This window comes from Trichechus manatus, unplaced genomic scaffold (genome assembly GCF_000243295.1).
Source record: "Trichechus manatus latirostris isolate Lorelei unplaced genomic scaffold, TriManLat1.0 scaffold00132, whole genome shotgun sequence".
Classification (NCBI taxonomy): domain Eukaryota; kingdom Metazoa; phylum Chordata; class Mammalia; order Sirenia; family Trichechidae; genus Trichechus; species Trichechus manatus.
In genome coordinates, this window is record NW_004444068.1 from 2,186,293 (window position 1) to 2,208,009 (window position 21,717).

Below are 21,717 nucleotides of genomic sequence, written 5' to 3' on the forward strand. Positions count from 1 at the left end.
CACAAAAAAAGACCAGATTTACTGGCCTGACAGACTGGAGAAACCCCGAGAGTATGGCCCTCGGACACCCTTTTAGCTCAGTGGTGAAGTTACTCCCGAGGTTCACCATTCAGCCGGGGATTGGACAGCCCCATAAAACAGAATGGGACTAATGAGGCATAGCAGTTCAGGGACAAGGACTAGAAGGCAGGAGGGGACAAGAAAGCTGGTGATAGGGAACCCAAGGTTGAGAAGGGCAGTGTTGACATGTCGTGGCATTGTCACCCATTGTCATAGGGCAATATGTGTACTAACTGTTTAATGAGAAACTATTTGTTCTGCAAACCTTCATCTAAGGTATAAAAAAAAAGAATTATCTGTGTGAGATCAAATTGACAACAGCACCTCAAAAGGTTTGATGGGAAGCCTAGAGGGCAGTGAGTTGAAGATAATGGTGATGGAATAATTTGGAAAAGAATAGTGAGAATAGCAGCACAACTATAATAATCGATGTCACTGAATTGTATATGTAGAAACTGTTGAAATGGTGTAACTTTGGCTATGTATATTTTCAGCAAAAAAAAAAAAAAAGGTCAAGAAGGGAGAGTGTTGACATGTCATGGGGTGATTAACCAATGTCATAAAACAATATGTATACTGACTGTTTAATGAGAAACCATTTGTTCTGTAAACTTCATCTAAAGTACAATAAAAAAAAAAAGAAAAAAAAAGAAAATCATGTTGAGTTAAAAAAAATACAATCTCAGAAAGTTTATCCTATATGATTTCATTTATATGGCATTCTTGAAATGACAAAGTTATAAAAAAGGAGAACTTATTAGTGGTTGTCAGGGGTTAAGGAGGGGGTGGGGACCAAAGTGAAGTAGATGTGGCTATTAAAGAACAACAAGAGAGATCCATAAGGTGAAGGAAATGTTCTGTATCTTGAGTGTAAAAATGTCAATATTTTGGTTGTGATATTGTACTGTAGTTTTGTAAGATGTTCCCATTGGGGTAAACTGAGTAAAGGATATATGGGGTCTCTCTGTATTATTTTGTACAACTGCATATGAATCTGCATATGAAACCGCATATGGCAATGGGATTTTATGGGCATATGAATCTACAATTATCTTAAAATAAAAATAATATTAAAAAAAATGTTGTTTCCCTAAAGTAATATAAAGCAGTTGAACCAATGACAGTTATAGTCTCACCATTTTGTTTGAATATTTGAAAGAAATTAGTTAATGAGCAATCAGTTTCCACTCCTATAACAATCTAGGAGAAGAAGGAAAACTGATGAGCTGACCCTCCTCTGATGGCCTGGAGTTAGGGGCAAGGAGAGGTCAGGCTGCAGACTGGGCCAAAGCATGTGGGAAAGAATTGAAATACGTTGTCTGGACATATCCAGTCCCCTTCAGTAGCCATTCTACAATAGTTAAGAACATTATGTGGCTTTTAATATGTTGTGCAAAGATGTTTACTGAAAGGATTATACCAGTTTACAATGTCATGAGGAATTTATTCTCCCCTTTTTCCCCCCACCCCTGCCTTTATTCAACAACTGTATGTGCAAGACACTGTTCTAGGCTCTTGAGAAATAGCAGTGAAGACAGACAGACAGATGTGATTCCTGTCTTCTTGGGGCTTATAGTATAGTGAAGAAAAAAACAAATATATAAGGTCAGGTTCATAAATGTTATAAAGAAAAAATAGGATAAGAAGATAAAGAGAATTATGGGATGTGGAGACTATTTCAACAAAATGTTTAGAAAATGTCATCTCTAAGCAGGTGACGCAGTGGTTAATAGCTCAGCTCCTAACCAGAAGGTCAGCAGTTCAAATCCACCACCTGCTCCTTGGAAACCCCATGGGGCAGTTCTGTTCTGTCCTATAGGGTCGCTATGAGTCGGAATCGACTCAGTGACAACACATTTGGTTTTGGTTTTAAGGAGGTGGAATTTAGACAGAGAAATGCCCTTTAGTCTCAGTACGAGATGAAGGAGCCAGCCATGTGTATATTTTGGGGAAGAGGTGGGAACAACTGTGATATATTCAAGATCAGCAAGATGTCTTGTATAGATGGAACAGAGTCAGCAAAGAGAAGAGTGTATGATATGAAGTCAGAAAGAAAGCAGGAGTCAGATCATGTGGAGCCTCAAAGGCTGAGGCGAGGGGTACATTATGTGTCAGCGAGGGGCCATTGGAGGCTTGGAGGACATTGGAGGCTTAACTTTTTTAAAGGTTTATTTTGGCTGCTGAGTTGAAGAATAGAATAGAAGGGCAAGAGTAGAAGTAGGGAAACCAGTTTGGTACTTGTCTCAGTAGTTCAAACAACAGGTTATGGAGATTTGAACTGGGGCAATGGTATTGGAGATGGGGGGAAGGTGACCGCATCTAGGCTATATTTCGAAGAAACAGCCATCAGGACTTACTGACTGATTAGGATACAGGAGCAGGGAAGAAGTTTAAGAAGACTGCTTGGTAATTGCCTTGTATATTGAAATATAAATGCTAATATTTAAGTAGGTGGCTGTGCTGTTTAATGAGAAGAGGAATTCTTGGGGAGGTGCAGAATTTTGTGGAAAACTCAAGAATTCTGTTTTGAAAATGTTAAAATTGAGAAACCTGGAAATATCCAAGTGGAGATATGGGGTAGGCAATTTGATAAATGAGTCTGGAGCTCAGGGGAAGGCTTAGGGATGGACATGTACATTTTGGAGTCATTCCATATTAAAATTATTTTAAAGCAGTAGGATTACATGAGATTATATGAGTACATGGGTAGAGAATATATGAAGACCAAAATCTGGGCACAGGAGTTCTCCAGCTTGGGGAGGAGAAGAAGCAGCAAAGGAGTCTCAAAAAGGAATGGCCAGCAAGATGGAAGAAAAGTAACAGAGTGATACTGATGATCTGGAAGCCAAGCAAAGAAAGTGTTTCAAAAAGAGGGGGAGATCAATTGTGTCACATGTTGCTGAAAAGGGACTTTTAGATTTGAAAGATTTGCCCTCTTATGGAGTATCATTAAACATATACTCAAATGTTTTCATCTTTAATTTCTCTTTCTCGTTTTGTATTTCTCTTATGAGAACATTTTTTTTGTGTGTGTGAAGACTTACTTTTTGCCTTATCCATGCCATATTAAGCCTCTTATGGTTGAAAGACATAGACACCCTACTCAGAACAGCTTAAAGCAAAAAGTGGGATGTATTGACTCACGTAATTGAAAAGTTTGGTGTACACTGTTTTCAGACACATCTTGATCCAGGGGTCAAATGATAGTGTCAGAGTTTTGTTTCCTTCTCTCTATCTCTTGACTCTAGATGGTGGTATAATGGCCTGCATTGGTCTTATAACATGTCTTAGTTATCCAGTGTTGCCGTTTCTCTGCTGCTGCTTCTCGCCATCTCTGGTGTTACAGCTCTCCTCACTTCCTTCTGACCCCTCACCAGAATTGTCTGACGTCCATAATTCCACCAACAGTTTCTTCAAGGCAATCTAGGCTTTTAGTATTTGGCAGTTTAAAATTCTTCCAGCCTCTACCCATTCATAGTTTCAAAACTGCTTCCACATTTTAGGTATCTGTTAGTGCAGCACCTCACTCTCAGTACCAAATTCTGTCTTAGTTATATATATATAACAGAAATACCACAAATGGAAGGCATTAACAGATGGAAGTTTACTGTCTCACCATTTAGGAAGCTAGAAGTCCAGATTCAGGCCACCAGCTCCAGGGGAAGGCTTTCTCTCTCTGTTGCCTCTGGGGGAAGGTCCTTGTCATCAATCTTCCCTTGGTCTAGGAACTTCTCAGTGCAGGGACCCTGGGTCCAAAGGACACGCTCTGCTCCTGGCTCTTCTTGCTTGGTAGTAATGGGGTCCCTGTCTTCTCTGCTCACTTCTGTCTTTTATACCTCAGAAGAGATTGACTCAAGATACTGCCTAATCCTATAGATTGATTTCTGCCTCATTAACATAACTGCCTCTAATCCTGCCTCATTAACATCATTATTAACATCATAGAGGTTATGATTTACAACACATAGGATAAGCAATCAGATCACAAAATGGTGAACAACCACACAATACTGGGAATCATGGCTTACCCAGGTTGACACACATTTTTGGGGAACACAGTTGAATCCATAACAATGCATATCTCAGAAGAAGAAAGGGAATTTTTCCCTATTAGCATTTATATTTCAAATTCCATGGAAGAGCTTTGCTTGGCTCTCCTTGGCCCATATGCTTAGACAAGCTACTGTAGAGAAGGAAATGGGATACCATAAATGGCCAGACTTAGATGATGGACCCACTTTTGCTGTCTGGCACAACTGAGGCTCTATAATAAACAGTCCCACCAGAACTACGTGAGATGTGTGATGGATCATTTTGTGAAGAGATGTTGAGTTGGCAGCATATTCACTGTACCTGGGAGGAGGGTGTCTTAGTCATCTAGTGCTGCTATAATAGAAATACCAAAAGTGGATGGCTTTAACAAAGAGAAATTTATTCTCTCACAGTCTAGTAGGCTACAAGTCCAAGTTCAGGGCATCAGCTCTGGGGGAAGGCTTTCTCTCTGTTGGCTCTGGAGGTCCATCAATCTTCCCCTGGTTGAGGAACTTCTCTGTGCAGGAACCTCAAGACCAAAGGACGTGCTCTGCTCCTGGTGCTGCTTTCTTGGTGGTATGAGGTCTCCTGTCTCTGCTCGTTTCTCTCTTTTATATCTCAAAAGAGATTGGCTTAAGACACTATCTAGTAGATCTCATCAATATAACTGCCACTAATTCATGTCATTACATCATAGTGATAGGATTTACAACACATAGGGCAATCACATCAGATGTCAAAATGATAGACAATCATGCAATACTGGGAATCATGACCAAGCCAAGTTGACAGATATTTTTGGGGAACACAATTTAATCCATGATCGGGGGTACAATGAATAGTATCAAATAGTATCTAGCATACTCTTCTAGACTAAAAAGGCAGGTGTGTGCTAATTTAGGTTCACCTAGTATACAGTAAGGAATTTAAAATATAATATGAACCTCATATATGAAAATTAATTCAAAATGGGTCAATTACCTAAATATAAGAACTGCAACCATAAAACTTTTAGAAAAAACAAGGGATAAAGCTACAAGACTTTGTTTTTGACAATGGATTCTTGGATATGAAACCAAAAGCACAAGCAACAAAAGAAAAAATAGATACATTGGCCTTCATCAAAATTAAAAACTTTTGTGCATCAAAGTACTTTATCAAGAAAGTGAAGAGACAACCTATAGAATGGGAGACAATATTGAGAACCATATATCTGATAAGGTTTTAGTATCCAGAATATATAAAGAACTCCCACAACTCAACAGCAACAACCCAATTAAGAGATGGGTAAAAAACCTGAATAGGTATTTCTCCAAAGAAGATACACAAATAGCCAATAAACACATGAAAAGATGTTCAATGTCATTAGTCATTAGGGAACTATAAATCAAAACTACAATGAGATACTACTTCAGATGCACTAGGATGGCTATAAATGGAAAATAACAGCTGTTGGTGAGGATGTGGAGAAATTGGAACTCTCATCCATTGCTGGTAGGAATGTAAAATGGTGCAGCTGCTATGGAAAACAGTTTGGCAGTTCCTCGAAAAATCCAAATATAGAATTATCATATGACCCAGCGATTCTGTTCCCAAGTATATAACCAAAAGATCTGAAAGCAGGGTCTCACAGATATTTGTACATCAGTGTTCATGGCAGCATTATGTACAATAGCCAAAAGGTGGAAACAACTCAATTACTCATCAACAGATGAATGAATGAGCAAAATGTGGTATATACACACAACGGAATATTATTCAGCCATACAGAGAACGAGTTCTGATACATGCTACTACATGGATGAACCTTGGAAACGTTATGCTGATTAAAAGAAGTCAGGCAAAAAAGGACGAATATTGTATGATTCCATTTATATGAAATATCTACAATAAGCAAATGCATAGAGACTAAAATTTATTAGTCATTAACAGGAACTGGGACCAGGAGGAGTAAGGAGTTATTTGTTAAGGAGTACTGAGTTTCTTTTTGGGGTGATGAAAAACTTTTGGAGGTGGATAGTGGTGATGGTTGCATAACACGGTGAACGTAATTGATGTCACCGAATTATACCGAAATACACTTAAAAACACTTCAAATGGCAATTTTTTTCATGATATATATTTTACCACAATAAAATAAAAAAATATTTATACAATTTGAGGGGTAATTTATTGCCTTGTCAAAGAATCTTTTAAAAAACACCTAAGCCATAATACTTGTTACAGAAAAATGAGAAAAATAGAAAGAAAAGAAAATAGCCTAGAGATAACCAGCGAAATTTTGCCTAGGAAGACATCTGGCATATACACAAATATGTGTGTGTGTGTGTGCATGTGTGTGTGTTTGTGTGTATATATATATATACACACACATATATGTACACACTATGTATATATATACCAAAATGTATATATATTCTTTTTTTTTAGTCTTTTTGTATTGTACTTTAGATGACGACTTATAAAAAAAATTAGTTTCTCATTAAATAGTTAATACACATACTGTTTTGTGACATTGGATACCAACCCCATGACATGTCAACACTGTCCTCTTCTCAACCTTGGGTTCCTCAGTACCAGCTTTCCTGTCCCCTCCTGCCTTCTCGTCCTTGCCCCTGGGCTGGTGTGCCCGTTTAGTCTTGTTTTGTTTTATGGGCCTGTCTAATCTTTGGCTGAAGGGTGAGCCTCGGGAGTGGCTTCATTACTGAGCTAAAAGGGTGTCTGGGGGCCATAGTCTCAGGGTATCTCCGGTCTCCGTCAGACCAATAAGTCTGTTCTTTTTTGTGTGTGTGTGAGTTAGAATTTTGTTCTACATTTTTCTGCAGCACTGTCTGGGACCCTCTATTGTGATCCCTATCAGAGCAGTCAGTAGTGGTAGCTGGGCACCACATCTAGTTGTGCTGGACTCAGTCTGGTGGAGGCCGTGGTAGCTGTGGTCCATTAGTCTTGTGGACTAATCTTTCCCTTGTGTCTTTGGTTTTCTTCATTCTCCCTTGCTCCAGACATGGCTGGACCAGTGGAGTATCTTAGAAGGCTGCTCACAAGGTTTTAAGACCCCAGACGCTACTCACCAAAGTAGGATGTAGAACATTTTCTTTATTAACTATGTTATGCCAATTAAGCTAGATGTCCTCTGAGACCATGGTCCCCAGCCCTATACATTCTACATTTTTTAAATAAAAATAAGGTCATATTGTATTTTAAGGTACTATTTAGCTTATTCTGTATGATAAATGTCTTTTCTTGTTGTGATACCTCTGCATCATCGTTTTAAATGGCTAGTTTACGTTATTTATTTTATGACTATCACACCAGTTTTTAATATTGACCATTACATTATCTCCGTTTTTCCATCTTTTGAATGTTTTTGTTTCTTTTTACTCACTCATCTGATTATTTCCATAAGACAGAGTCTTACAAAATTGCTGAGTCGAAGGGTGTGTACTTTTTGGAGACTTTTGATTCATGTTACTAAACTGCATTTCGGAAAGATGACACCAATTCATACACCCACCAGTGGTATATGAGTGTGGCATTTCTCTTTATTTTCTTTTTAAGCTTTGCTAATCTGGTCAGCAAAATGCAGCATGCTATTTATTATATTTCTCTGATTACTAGTTAGGTTGTACTTGTTTTCTATAAAGGAGTCCTGGTGGCACAGTGGTTAAGCACTCAGCTGCTAACCGAAAGGTCAGCGGTCCGAACCCACCAGCTGCTCCATGGGAGAAAGATGTAGCGGTGTCGTGAACTGTCTGCGTTAGAGCTGAAGTGTTGGAAGGCACTGCCATTTAAATAACAACCCACACTTGAATATTGCTTTACCATTAACAAAAAACGTGTTCTTTGAGCTTGTGAACATGTGCATTATCATCCTCATTTTTCAGTGACCGTTCTAAGGTCACCTTGCCTGTGGATGGTAGAACTTAACTTTGAGCGTAGATTATCACGCTCTGACTTCTGTTTTCTTTCTGTTATATCAATCAGAAATGTTAAATATCGCTGAAATTATAATGCTGTTTATTGCAGTAAATATGATTTGATTCCTAAAAACTGGACTTAGATATTTTTTTATTCAGCTGGCATTTCATGACCGCTTATAGTACGCTGCACGTACTGTTGGAAAACCCGGATGAAAGACTTTTCTCAGGATCTTATTAGACAAAAAAAATGTTGTATGAAATGAGAGTTTGCATTTTTCTCGTACTCAGTGAAATATTATTGAAGGATACCTTTTAAGTAGATAGAATAAGGAAAGAATAGCTAATATCTCTCAGTGCATTTCCTAGCCAAGTTTTTCTACCTTCAGATAATCTGCTTTCTCTTTGAGGCTTTCAATTGTAAACTGTTTATGAAAGCAGATATTTATACATATTTTGAATTTTTAATTAAATAGATTTTGGTAGTATTTATATAAGCTTTAAATACAGTTGCCCCACCCACCATTTATGTGATCAAAATTAGCAGACAATATTAACTCACAATTGATTATATTTTTAGAGTATAATTTGTTGGTTATTAGGGTGCAGGTGTACAGCTGCTTAAAAAAGAAAGTTCTGAATTCGTTTGCTGCTTCCCTCTGCAGAAGTTGGACATTAAGAGCAGGTGTTTAGACATACCAGTAACCCAGTAACTGTGAACTCGCTACTGTTGAGTATGTGGTTTCAATTGAGGTTTTTGCCATTATAGTTGTATAATAACAAAAAGATGTAAACTGATGCTTTTGAAGTTAGAATAATACATGTATTAAATGGTTACATTGTATTAAGCATGGGATATATTAAGTCTTCTTTGCTTTCTTTTTACAGTAGAACTCAGCAAAAGTTTTGTCCTTTTCTTTTTAGACTAGAAGAGTAAAAAAAGGGGTGGGGGATGTTAGTGACACCACAGCAACCTCTTGCCGTTTACAAATTGGACATTCAACATTAATATTGTCAACAACTCTGAACATTCATGAAATGTGGTAATGTGTAACTTTGTTGTCAAGGGTTTACTTTACTTCCAGTAGAATACTTATAAGAAGCTAGACAAAGTCAAATATCTGCACCACTATCTACATAGAACGAAGAAGCCATTTTCTAGATGTTTTCGTCTCAGCACCGTTATAAAAATGTGGTAATAGGAGATGCCAAAGATAGATTTGCATCAGAATTTCTTGTCAATGATATGAAATATATGTAGAAATATATCTGGTGACATATCTCTTGACCAAAAGAAGCAACTATTAGCTGTTTGAATTAGCTTTTGAATTACCAAATAATGAAATAATTAGCTCTTATATCATGAAATTGTAAAGTTTCAAATGAATGCTTATAATGTTTTAACAGTGAGTAGTTAAAAAAAAAGGACAAGTGCACAGATAATGAAGTTCTAAAGCTTCATGAGCTATAAAATAACTTCAGTGTGGTAGTTCCCTTGAAAGAATGTTTGAGGTACCAAACCAGCATTGGTATTTCAAGACTACAAGTCTTAAATGCTTAATACAACAACAACAATAACAGAGCCATTTATTGGATGCTTACTATGTGCCAAGTTTTCAAAAATAAGAGTCTTTTTTTCCTCCAGAATCTATAATAAATTTTAAAAACCTCTTTGTTTGATGGCTACTATCACATATTTAGCTCTGTAATGCCAAGTAGTCCAATCGACATAATGAAATAAAATAATCTAAAGATGAATTTATAAGCACACTTGCTGTAGGCAGTCCTTCAAGTATCATGATAATACTAATGAATGCTAACATGGATTGAGCACTATGTGCCAAGCACTGTGCTATATACTTTACATGAATCATCTGTACCAGAATTGTTAAGTACTGTTATCACCCTCCAATTTACAGAAGAGGAAATTAAGGTATAGAGAGTTTACGTGGCTTGACCAAGGCCATCCACCTGGTAGGCATGAGTGAAAATATGCCAGTGCCTCTTACTTCTGCCTTATGGTATTAATGGTATTTTTTTGATTCATTACATGTGTCTTAGTCTGGGTTCTTTAGAGGGGCAAAACCAGTGATACATACATATATCACTGGTTTACATATATATGTATATATATACACGTATATACGTGTGTGTGTGTGTATGTATATATATATATACTTCAAGAAAATAGCTCATACAAATGTGGGGGCGAGCAACTCCCAAATCCGTAGATCAGGTGGTAGACTGGAGACTTCCGCAGGCTTACATCCCAGGAACCGGAAGTCAGGAGACAAGAAGAGTGCAGGGTCACAAGAGAACAAGCTTTACCAGAACATCCATTTATATACTGGAAACAGGCCACACCCCCAGGGAAACTCCCCTTTCATCTGATTAGCTGATCATATCAGATCACATCATGGAAGGTGATTACATTATATTATATTATGAAAGAGCAACCAGTCCAGTATCTGCCAAACCACTTTGAGAATCCCAGCATAGCCAAGTTGATACATAACATTAACCATCACAACATGTCTTAGTGTTAAACAGCATTGTAGGCAATTAGTAAAAAAAGTAAAAATTAAGGGCAGCAATGATGGTGGAATTTTGATGTATCTCTTGACAACTTCATGTCTGCCAGATTGGACTACTTACTTTCAGAAAACAACGGTAAAATCTGTAGATCTTAGTTCTTCTCACAAGTAACATTATTTCCTTAATTTTACCTGAATATGGATTAATTTTTACTTAATCTTAAAAGTAATTTTTCCTACTCCTATATTTGATATGGAGCCCTTGTGGTGAAATGGTTAAGAGCTCAGGATGCTAACCAAAGGTCAACAGTTTGAATCCACCAGCTGCTCCCTGGAAACCCTATGGGGCAGTTCTACTCTGTCCTGTAGGGTCGTTATGAGTCGGAATCGACTCGACAGCAGTGGGTTTGGTTTTTGGTTTTATATTTCATATAATAAATTCCTTTTTATTTAATGTGACTCTGTATAATATTTGATATAGGGACCTGGTGGAAGGTGTAAAATAGCTTACTAAGTGATTAAATGATTTTTAAGATTAAGTTTTTAATTTTTTGAACTATTTTATTCAGGTTGGTTTGACTTCCACAAATGCAGAACTAAGAGGATTTATAGATCAGAATCTCAGTCCAACAGAAGGTAAGAATAATTGAATAAAATTTTCCTGAATTGAGCTAGTCTTACTGCATGTGTTTTGTTAAATATGCAGCTACATGGAGTACTTTATATATAATAATGATAGTATATTACTCTGTGTTGTCTTGTATCAAGTAATTTGTGTTGTATGAAAGTCAGTTATCTCTAAAAAGAGGAGGGTTTATGCGTGTGTGTGAGAGACTCTTCTTTATCTCTTTCCTAAGAGATCTCTAAGACCAGCCTTGATCAATGATCCTATTACAATTAAAACTAACTATTCAAACCACTTTTTCTTGATTTTCTTGGTTGAGACCTTATTTCCTAATGTTTTAACTTGTGAGGAGGTACATTAGAGTATGATATACTTAGTAGATTTGTGGGAGTAAACTGTATGGCTTACTGGGCGAAGGTGTATGTCAGCAATCTGACCCACCGGTACAAGAACTTACCTAAGACACCAACGGTATCTTTCGATATGTATCTTTTAGTATGTAAAGATGCATACTGAAATATTTTTGGATGAAATCTGATGTCTGGGATTGGCTTCAAAGTAATCAAGTGAGAGAAAGAGGGTAAAGTGGGTGGCATATTGTAGATAAAACAGGATTGGCTATGAGTTGATTGTTTAAGCTCAGTGAGGCTATGTGGGGTTTCATTATTCCTTTCTTTTTACTTTTGTGTATGTGAGAAATTTTCCATTATAAAATGTAGTAACAAAAAGTATGCCATTATACTACAAGCAGATGTGAGAGAAACATCAACTTCCTTAAAAGGTTTATGTCTCAGGTGGGAGATGTATTCTGGAGAGAAGGTTGGCGAAAGCTATAAATAAAAATGTCTAGCTTAATAATTTTAATGGTGTGTAGGAATTATTCTGAGTGTAAGTATGAAGCCATGAAGGAGATAATATTAAGCCTTGATGCTTCCCAATTTTTTTTTTCACATGATGGCATAAATAGAAAATGTTAACATTTACAGGGTGCACTAAGTTTAAACAGAAGAGGCTGCTTAAGGCCAGGAGTAAGCCACCCAGAAGCTCCAACTTGTCCAGGCCACCCCTGACTTCCTCAAAGATTGAGGCTCTCAGTGTCTCAGTGCATCCATAGCCTATTCGCAACACACTGTTGGGAATCCCTGCTATCATAAAATGTAATATTCGGGTCATGAGAAGGAAGTAGGAACTACAAGTTAGGTAGATAAGGAGAATTGTGATAGTGAGGAGTGGGATTGGGATAGTCGAGTGATGTGAAAATTTTGGAAATATTGAATGAGATGATAGCAAGTCAGATAGATGAAAAAACAGCCATCGAAAGACAGAAGACAATGAAGGTTTAGGTGAGAGAGGTTGTCTTTGATGATAGAGTAGGGACCTGAAGAGTGAGAAAGATAGTCATAAAGATAAAAAAAACCATTGCCGTCGAGTCAATTCTGACTCAAAGCAACCCTTTGGACTGAGTAGAACTGCCCAACAGGGTTCCCAAGGAGCACCTGGTGGATTCGAACTGTCGACCTTTTAGTTAGCAGACATAGCTCTTAACCACTACACCACCAGGGTTCCAGTCATAAAGATACGCCCTGGATAAATGTACATTAATACCAGTAAAGTTTAGGTATACGGTAAAACCTTCTCAGTTTGTTTAAATATATAGCACAAATGGGAAAGATGGAGACATTTAAGAGAATCATTTAAGAGGCAAGGATGAGAGATCAGATTTGGAAATGGCTGTTTGTTTAAAAAGAAAATTGTCACTCTTCTTGGAGCTGTTTGCTGGTGGTAGCAGAAGAAATTCCAGATTAAGTGAACCGGGAGGACTTGGTTTTTTAAAATTATTTAATTGGCAAAATTCCGTTAATATTAAAGGGCTAAGTTGAGAGCTGTATTGGAAGTGAGATACAGAAAAGCATTTTTCCTAATTGAATGATGATATGGCAATAATAACATAGAAATTTTTTTTAAAATAGGAAAAAATTCTGTCACCCTAACACAATCTTTTCTTTTTTATATATTGTTTTTCAGTCATTATTCATAGATATACTTAACTTTTTTAGTTACAAAGCTAGTATACATTTAATTTTCTGGCCAAACACAAAAAAACTCTTTCCATGTTTTGACAGTCTTCATAAATACGATTCTAAGAGCTTCATACTATTTCATTGTGTTTATGAGTCATAATTTATTTTAAACATTTCCCCTTTTCTTACTGCTGGATAGTTAATGTTTTTGTTTGGTTTTATATATATGACTGTCTATCTGCCTTTTGACCATCATAGTAAATGTCTTTAGTCAGCTAAGTTTTTGTTCCTTTTTTTTAAAAAAACATTTTGTGTGTGTGCTTTAGGTGAAAGTTTACAGAGCAAATTGTTTCTTATTAAACAGTTAATACACAAATTGTTTTGTGACATTGGTTGCTAAAATTTATTTTCTTAAGGTAAATGCTCAGAAGTGTGGTTACTGGATAATTCCCCTTCTTAAAATTTTCTCAATGGCTTCCTATTTAAATTAGAGTAAAATCCCAAACCCCTTACCTACAAAACCCTACACCATCTTGCTCCTACATACTTCTTCATCCTTATTACTGCCACTCTTATCCTTACTCACTATACTTCAGCCATACTGATATTTCTTTTGGGAAGCTGTTTGGCAACGTCTTTCAAGAAGTTCAGAAATGTTGATTTCCTTTTTTTAAAAAAATACTTTATTTTTTAGAGCAGTTTTAGGTTTACAGAAAAATGAGCAGAAAATATAGAGTTCCCATAAACTTCCTTCTCCAGCCCACTCCCCAATATACTGTTTTTTCTGTTTTTAACATCTTACATTCATGTGGTACATTTGTTACAATTAATGAACCAATATTCATACACTATTATTAAGTCAATAGTTTACATTAGGGATAATTTTGTGTGTTATAAAGTCAAATGCATAATGTTGTACCTTTATAGTATCACACAGAATAGTTTCACTGCCCTAAAAATGCCTTGAGTTCCACATATTCATACCGTCTCCCTTCCCTCTGAACCCCTGGCAACCACTGATCTTTTTACTGCCCCTATAGTTTTACTGTCCTTGGGTGGTACAAGCAGTTAACACGCTTGCTACTAACCAAGAGGTTGGAGGTTTGAGTCTACCCAGAAGTGCCTTGGAAGAAAGCCCTAGTGATCTACTTTGGAAAAATCAGCCATTGAAAACCCTGTGGAGCACAGTTCTACTCTGACAGTGGGGTTGCCATGAGTTAGAATCAACTCAATGACAACTTTTTTTTTTTCAATAGTTTTACATTTCCAAAATATATCATTGGAATCATATATGGTATACAGTTTTTTCAGATTGACTTCTTTCGCTTATCAATATGCATTTAAGCTTCCTTTATGCCTTTTCATATCTTGATAGGTCATTTCTTTTTATTGTTGAATAATATTGTATGGCTATACCACAGTTTGTTTATCCATTCACCTGTTGAAGAACGTCTTGGTTGCTTCCAGTTTTTGGCAATTACGAATTACAAACTTTCGTGTGAAAGTTTTTATGTGGATGGCATTTAATTAAGCTTTTAAGAGTCTGCATTAGGGCAGTGTCTTAGTCATCTAGTGCTGCTGTAACAGAAATACCGCAAGTGGATGGCTTTAACAAACAGAAGTTTATTCTTGCACAGTCTAGTAGGCTAGAAGTCCAAATTCAGGGCGCCAGCTCTAGGGGAAGGCTTTCTCTGTCTGTTCTGGGGGAGTGTCCTTGTCATCAATCTTCCCCTGGTCTAGGAGCATCTCAGCACAGGAACTTTAGGTCCAAAGGACACACTCTGCTCCTGGCGCTGCTTTCTTGGTGGTATGAGGTCACTATGTCTCCCTGCTCGCATCTCAAAAGAGATTGACTTAAGACACAATGTAATCTTGTAGATTGACTCCTACCTCACAAAATGGTAGACAGTCACACAATACTGAGAATCATGGACTAACCAAGCTGACACACATTTTTGAGGGACACAATTCAATCCATAACAGGAAGTAATTTTAAATATAAAGTGTAATTCCTCATGTTTGATTTTTAGCAGTTTGACTATGATATGTTTAAGGGTGATTTTCTTTGTATTTATTTTGCTTGGGGTTCACAGAACTTCTTGAATCTGTATATGTCTTTCATTAAATTTGAGAAAATTTTGGCTGCTACTTCTGCAAATATTTTTTCTACCACATTTTATCTTCTCCTTCTGAGACTCTGATTACATGTATGTTAGACCTTTTGATATTGCCTTGTGGTTCGTGAAGTTATGTTTATTTTTCCACACCTTTTTTCTCTGTGTTCTTCAGATTGGAAAAATTTATATTAATCTACCTTGAAGTTAACTTACTTGTTTTCTGTTATCTTCCTTCTGCTGTTTATCTCATCCAATAAATTTATTTCATATATTACATTTTTCAGTTCTAGAATTTCCATTTGGTTCTTTTTTATAGTTTCTATTCCTCTACTGAGATTTCTCATCTTTTTGTTCATTATGTGCAGTTTTTTTCTTTGCATCCCTAGCATAGTAATAATAAAACAAAAAAAACAAACCTGTTGCCATTGAGTTGATTCCTACTCATGGCAATCCCGTGCATTACAGAGTAGAATTGCTCCATAGGGTTTTCTTGGCTACAATCTTTATGGAAGCAGTTCCCAGGCCTTTCCTCTGTGGAACTTCTAGGTGGGTTCAAATCGCCAATTGCAAACCACTTGTGCCACCCAGGATGCTTTAAAAATCTTTGTCCGTTAGTTCTAGTCTGAGTCATCTCAGGGTTGAAACACAGGTAGTCCCCGACATACAGTGTATTTGAGTTACGATGAGCAGCACTTACGACTGTCTGGTTTTTTTGTGTGTGTACATCTTATCATTAGTAATATGTACTACATACAGTGTTGCAGTACATAATTTGCTGATGTTATCATTCTCAGATGTTCACTCACAGATGTTCAGTTTCATGATTTACTGTTCAAAACACTGCTGTATAGCTGCTATGGGGTGGTCTGCAGTGAAGTTGGTGTCAGTGTCAGGAGTTGTAATGGATAGTTGGGCAATGTCCAACTCTAACAACATACGACAGCTGAACTGCACATGCACCCTACAGCCATTATGACTTTGACTTCATTGTTACAACACTGACGCTGACTTCATTGTAGACCAGGCCTATAAGGAGATCTTATTCAGCGTTTTATACCACAAGAAGCATCAATTGTTAATTTGAAGAGTGAGTTGTTCAAGTTTCTCTAACTGTAACACTTGCACTGCTTATACCCCTGACAATATGCTAGCAAAAGAAGTCATGCCACTGAAAGTTCTAATCCAAAAGAGAAGGTGAGAAAGGTTCTAGACATGGATATAAAGATGGAGATCGTTAAGGCCTATGATAATGGAAAGGAAGTTGGCGAAATAGCACGTGAGGAAGGACTATCTCATTTGACCATTTCAACAATCATTAAGGATAAGAATAGAATTTTGGAGATAGGTAAAGGAGTGATTGGCATAAAATCGACAGTTTTAACAAAGAAGAGGCAAGGGCCAATCCACAAGATGAAGAAGCTGATGATTATTTGGATAGAAGACCAAATCTGGAAGAGGCTTCCTATGACTTTACTGACGATTCAAACAAAAGTACACAGCCTCACCACACAAACCACAGCCTACCTGAGAACTAGACGGTACCCAGCTACCGCTACCAACCACTCTGACTGAGATCATAACAGAAGGTCCCAGAGTGGGAGAAAAATGTAGAACAAGAAATCAAATTCACAAAAAAGACCAGACTTAAACTGGTCTAACAAAGACTGGAGGAACCCCCAAGATTGTGCCCCTAAGACACTCTACTGACTGGAACTGAAGCCATTCCTGGAAACCACCCTTCAGCCAAACTACAGACAGGCCCATAAAATGAACGGCAACACCTGAGAGGAACGTGTTCCTTAGAACAGTCAATTATACGGGATGAAAAGAGCAACATTTGCCTAAAAACAAATATGAGAAGTCAGGAAGGGGTAGAAAATCTGGATAAAAGGAAACGGGAAACCCAGGGCAGAAATAGGGAGAGTGCTGACACGCTGAGGGAATGCAACCAATGTCATGGAACACTTTATGTACAAACTATCAAATGGGAAACTAATTTGCTCTGTAAACTTTCACCTAAAGCACAATAAAAATTTTAAAAAAGAAAGAAAGCACATAGCGTTTTTGAAAACCTGAAGGAACAGCAAGAAGACTGCTGTGAGTACTTCAGTGCCAGCAAAGGCGGTTTCATTGCTTCAAACGCAGATTTGGCTTACATAACCTGCGTAGAACTGGCGAGGCAGGAAGCACTAAGGTTGAAGCTGCCGAAAAATTCAAGAATGAGTTGGACAAGATGGAAGAGGAAGGAAAGAAGTTGTCAAAAAAAATCTTACAGTGAAAGGATTAGCTGGAGTTTTTTCTAAACTAAATCAGAGGCTTCAGCTACTTGAAAACATGGACTCAAATGCAGATCGCTTTGCTAAAATCAATAAATTTAGGAAGCAGTGAGATGTTACTGCAAAATATATGAACTAAAAACGAAAAGGACCATATGGACAACTCTCACTAATGTTCTGACTCGAAATGCTACCCCCATTCCCAAGGATAAACCAGATGATCCAGAGGCTTCCACAAGTAATGCTTATTACTGCAGCTGACAAGATGCCAGTGTCATACAACTCTTCTTCCTCGTCAGAGTAAATTTTTATAATTTGTGTATTTTTCTATGTATTAAAATATATTTGTAGGTTTGTATGTATTGTTTCCAACCCTCAAAGAGAAAGATAGGATTTATGAAGATACTAATAATAAATGGCAGTAATAATGAAAACTAAAAAAAAAAAAAGAAATGAGGTATTCGTCTTGAATCAGAACAGACTCAGAATGGAGTAAGTTGGGGACTACCTGCAATTGATTGTCTTTTCCCTAGAGAATGAGCCATGCTATGCTGTTTCTTCATATGTCAAGTAATTTGGGGTTATTTCCTGAACATTGTGAACGCATTATGAAAACTCTGGATTCATTCATTTATTTTTTTTCTGAAGAGTGTTCTTTTTATTTTAGTGAGCACTTGACGTAGTCGGACTGTAACTGCAAACTGTCTTCCCTGTGGTTGTTGACAATTAAAATCTTAATTTAGTTTATAAAATTTTTTTAGCCTTGGATGGACTGCTTGGAGTCTGCCCCATGCATATGTTGTTCAGGAGTCAAAGATTTGGACAGAATTTATACATAATTTATACACAGAGAGGCTTCACCCCTCTGAATCCTTTTCCTGATTTCCCCCTTCATTTTTCAGCAATCATGTTTGCCCCAAACTCTGCCATCCAGTTCTTCTAGCCAGTAATATCGTGTGTTTTCTCCTGGGGCTTAAGCATCCTTTATTATTTCTTTACCCTCCCCTCTACCACTCTCTTAGCTCCTTGTTCTTTTTCACCTGAATTTACTAGTAGCTTCTGAGCATTTAGAGCTCGTCTCACTCCAAGATCTCCTCCCCTTCTAATTTCATCTTCATTCTACTCTCTGAGTTCTCTTTCTGGTGGTATCACTTCCTTTACCTACTCCATAAATCCCAATCTCATTAGCATTTGGATTATTATCATTAGTCACTTTATTTATGCCTCTGCTACATTGTTACTTGTTCAGTGCAGCCTTAAATCAGCCCACCCAATCTAAAGTTGTATCCCCTTACTATTTCATTCTCTATCCTTTACCTTGCTTAATTTTTTCAAATAGCACTATTACTACCCAGTATTATTATATATGTATATGTTTGTAATGTATCTTCCACACCAGAATGTATGTTCCATGAGGGGAGGGACTTTATTCTATTCTCTTTTATCCCTAGCACCATTCCTGGAATGTAGTAAGCCCTCAGCGACTATTATTTGAATGAATGAATGTGGTTCCTGCCTACCTTTCAAGTCTCATTTCTCACTGCAATACCATCCTTCCATATACATGCCATCCTGTTTCACACCTTTATTCCTTTCCTTTACTTAGCACTGGTTGGCAAAACGCAACCTGGAGCAATCCAGTCATCTTTCTTCTAGTTGCAAAGCACTGCTGGATAGAGTATTCAACCTTATGGATTTAAGATGTAAGTCGTCCACATTTTCCTGTCACTACTCCTGCTCTCTCTCCAATTATCCCCACAGTATCTGTGTCAAACCTCCTTTGTTCTCCTTTCCATTGCTGTCGAGTCAATTCCAACTCATAGTGACCCTATAGGACAGAGTAGAACTGCCCTATAGAGTGTCCAAGGAGCACCTCGTGAATTTGAACTGCTAACCTTTTGGTTAGCAGCCGAACTCTTAACCACTATGCCACCAAGCTTTCCTTATTCTCCTTTGATCTTCCTAAAATTTCCCAAAACAATTGATTTTTTTTAGAGAATACTGAAGATGTCATTTGGCTATATTAGCCACTATAGCTGTAAACACACCTATTCTTTACAATTAAGATTTACCTTTTCCCTTGCATCTGTATTCTGAATTCTACTCACTTCAGTCTCGTTAGAGCTATGACTCCATTGATTACCACCTTTCCACTACCTCCTTCCCATCAGTTTTTTAACAGGCTCAACTCTCCCATGTTAAAAACAAAACAACCAGGGAAGTTAGGCAAGAAAAAGAAATAAAAAGCATCAGCTTGGAAAGGAAAAAGTAAAATTTCTGTTCACTGATGACGTGATTTTGTATATAGAAATCCTAAAGAATGAAAAAAAATTATTAGAGCTAATAAAAAAGTTAAGCAAGTTTTCAGGACCCAAGATCAATATACAAAAGTCAATTGTATTTCTATACACTAGTTATGAACAGTCTGAAAATTAAATCAGGAGAACAGTTCCGTTTATAAAAGCATCAAAAAGAATAAAATACTTAGGAATAAATTTAACAAAAGAAGTACAAGACTTGTATAATGAAAACTATAAAACATTGCTGAAAGAAATTAAAGAAGACCTAAATAAATGGAAAGACATTCCACGTTCATGGATTGGAAGACTTAATATTGTTCAGATGGCAGTACTTCTTAAATTGATCTGTAGATTCATAGCAATAGCAATCCCTATCAGAATCCTAGCTGCCTTTTTTTTTTTATTTTGCAGAAATTGACAAAAAAACTGTCCTAAAATTCACGTGGAAATGCCAGGGACCCAGAATAGCCAAAATGATCTTGAAAAAGAAAAAACAAATCAGAGGGCTCACACTTTTTGATTTCAAAGCTTACTATAAAGCTACTGTATTTAAGATGGTGTGTTACTGTCATAAGGATAGATACATAGATGAATGGAATAGCATTGAGAGTCCAGAGATGAACTCTCACAATTATGGTCAATTGACTTTTGACAAAGGGGTCAGGGTAATTCAATGGGGAAAGAATAGTCTTTTCAACAAATGTGCTAGGACAACTGGATATGGACATGCAAAATAATGAAGTTGGACCCCTACCTCTGACACCATATACAAAAATCCACTTAAAATGGATCAAAGACCCAAAATGAAGAGCTAAAACTATAAAACTCTTGGAAGAAAGCATAGGTATAAATCTTGAGTGTTTTTTTTACAGATAACAGAAAACCACAAGCACAAAAAGAAAAAAATATAGATAAATTAGACTTCATTAAAATTAAAAGCTTTTGTGCTTCAAAGATATTGTCAAGAAAAGTGACAAGAGAACCCACGAATGGGAGAAAATATTTGCAAATCATATATCTGTTAAATGACTAGCATCCAGAATATTAAAAGAACTCTTTCAACAACAAAAAAATTTAAATAGGGCAAAAGATTTGAATAGATGTTCTCCAAAGAAGATATAGAAATGGCCAATGTGCACATAAAAAGATGTTTAGTATCATTAGTCATAAACCAAAAACCAAACTCGTTGCCATCAAGTCAATTCAGATTCATAGTAACCCTACAGGACAGAGTAGAACTGCTCCATAGGGTTTCCAAGGAGCAGCTGGTGGACTCAAACTGCTGACCTTTTGGTTAGCAACCAGGCTCTTAACCACTGTGTCACCAGGGCTCCTCATTAGTCATAAGGGATATGCAAATCAAAACCACAATGAGATACCATTTCACACCCACTAGGATGGCTATAATAAAAAAGATAATAAAAAGTGTTGAGGATGTGGAGAAATTGAAACCCTACTACATTGCTGTTGGGAATGTAAGATGGTACAGCCACCTGGGAAGACAGTCTGAAACAGTTCCTCAAAATGTTATACAGAGAGATACCATATGACTCAGCATCCCTGTCTTAGGCTGGGTTCTCTAGAGAAGCAAAACCAGTTAAGTGTATAAATATATATATAGAGAGAGAGATTGTATCAAGGAAACAGCTCACGCGATTGTAGAGGCCAGAACATCCCAAGTCCGTGGATCAGGGTAGAGGCCTCTCCCAAGTCACACAGCTGCAGAAGCTGGCAAGCCCAAGATCGGAAGGTCGGAGAGCAGGGCTCCCACTCACAGGCTGTGCAGATCGACGAATCCCAGGTTCGGCAGATAAGCTGACAGCTCAAGTCCCAAG

At 37.2% G+C, this 21,717-nt stretch overlaps 1 protein-coding gene across 4 annotated transcripts in view; it reads left to right on the plus strand.

The window, feature by feature from the left end:
• TFDP2 (transcription factor Dp-2) overlaps nt 1-21,717 on the plus strand; it is a 230,826-nt gene that overhangs the window by 47,318 nt on the left and 161,791 nt on the right. For 2 of the 4 annotated variants that reach the window (XM_023739335.1, XM_023739334.1), the window contains exon 3: nt 11,113-11,179. In XM_023739335.1, the coding sequence (XP_023595103.1) occupies nt 11,113-11,179 (67 nt within the window). Of the gene's footprint in view, nt 1-11,112; nt 11,180-21,717 lie in introns of those variants that run through there. The other 2 variants (XM_023739339.1, XM_023739338.1) reach the window with 2 other exon arrangements.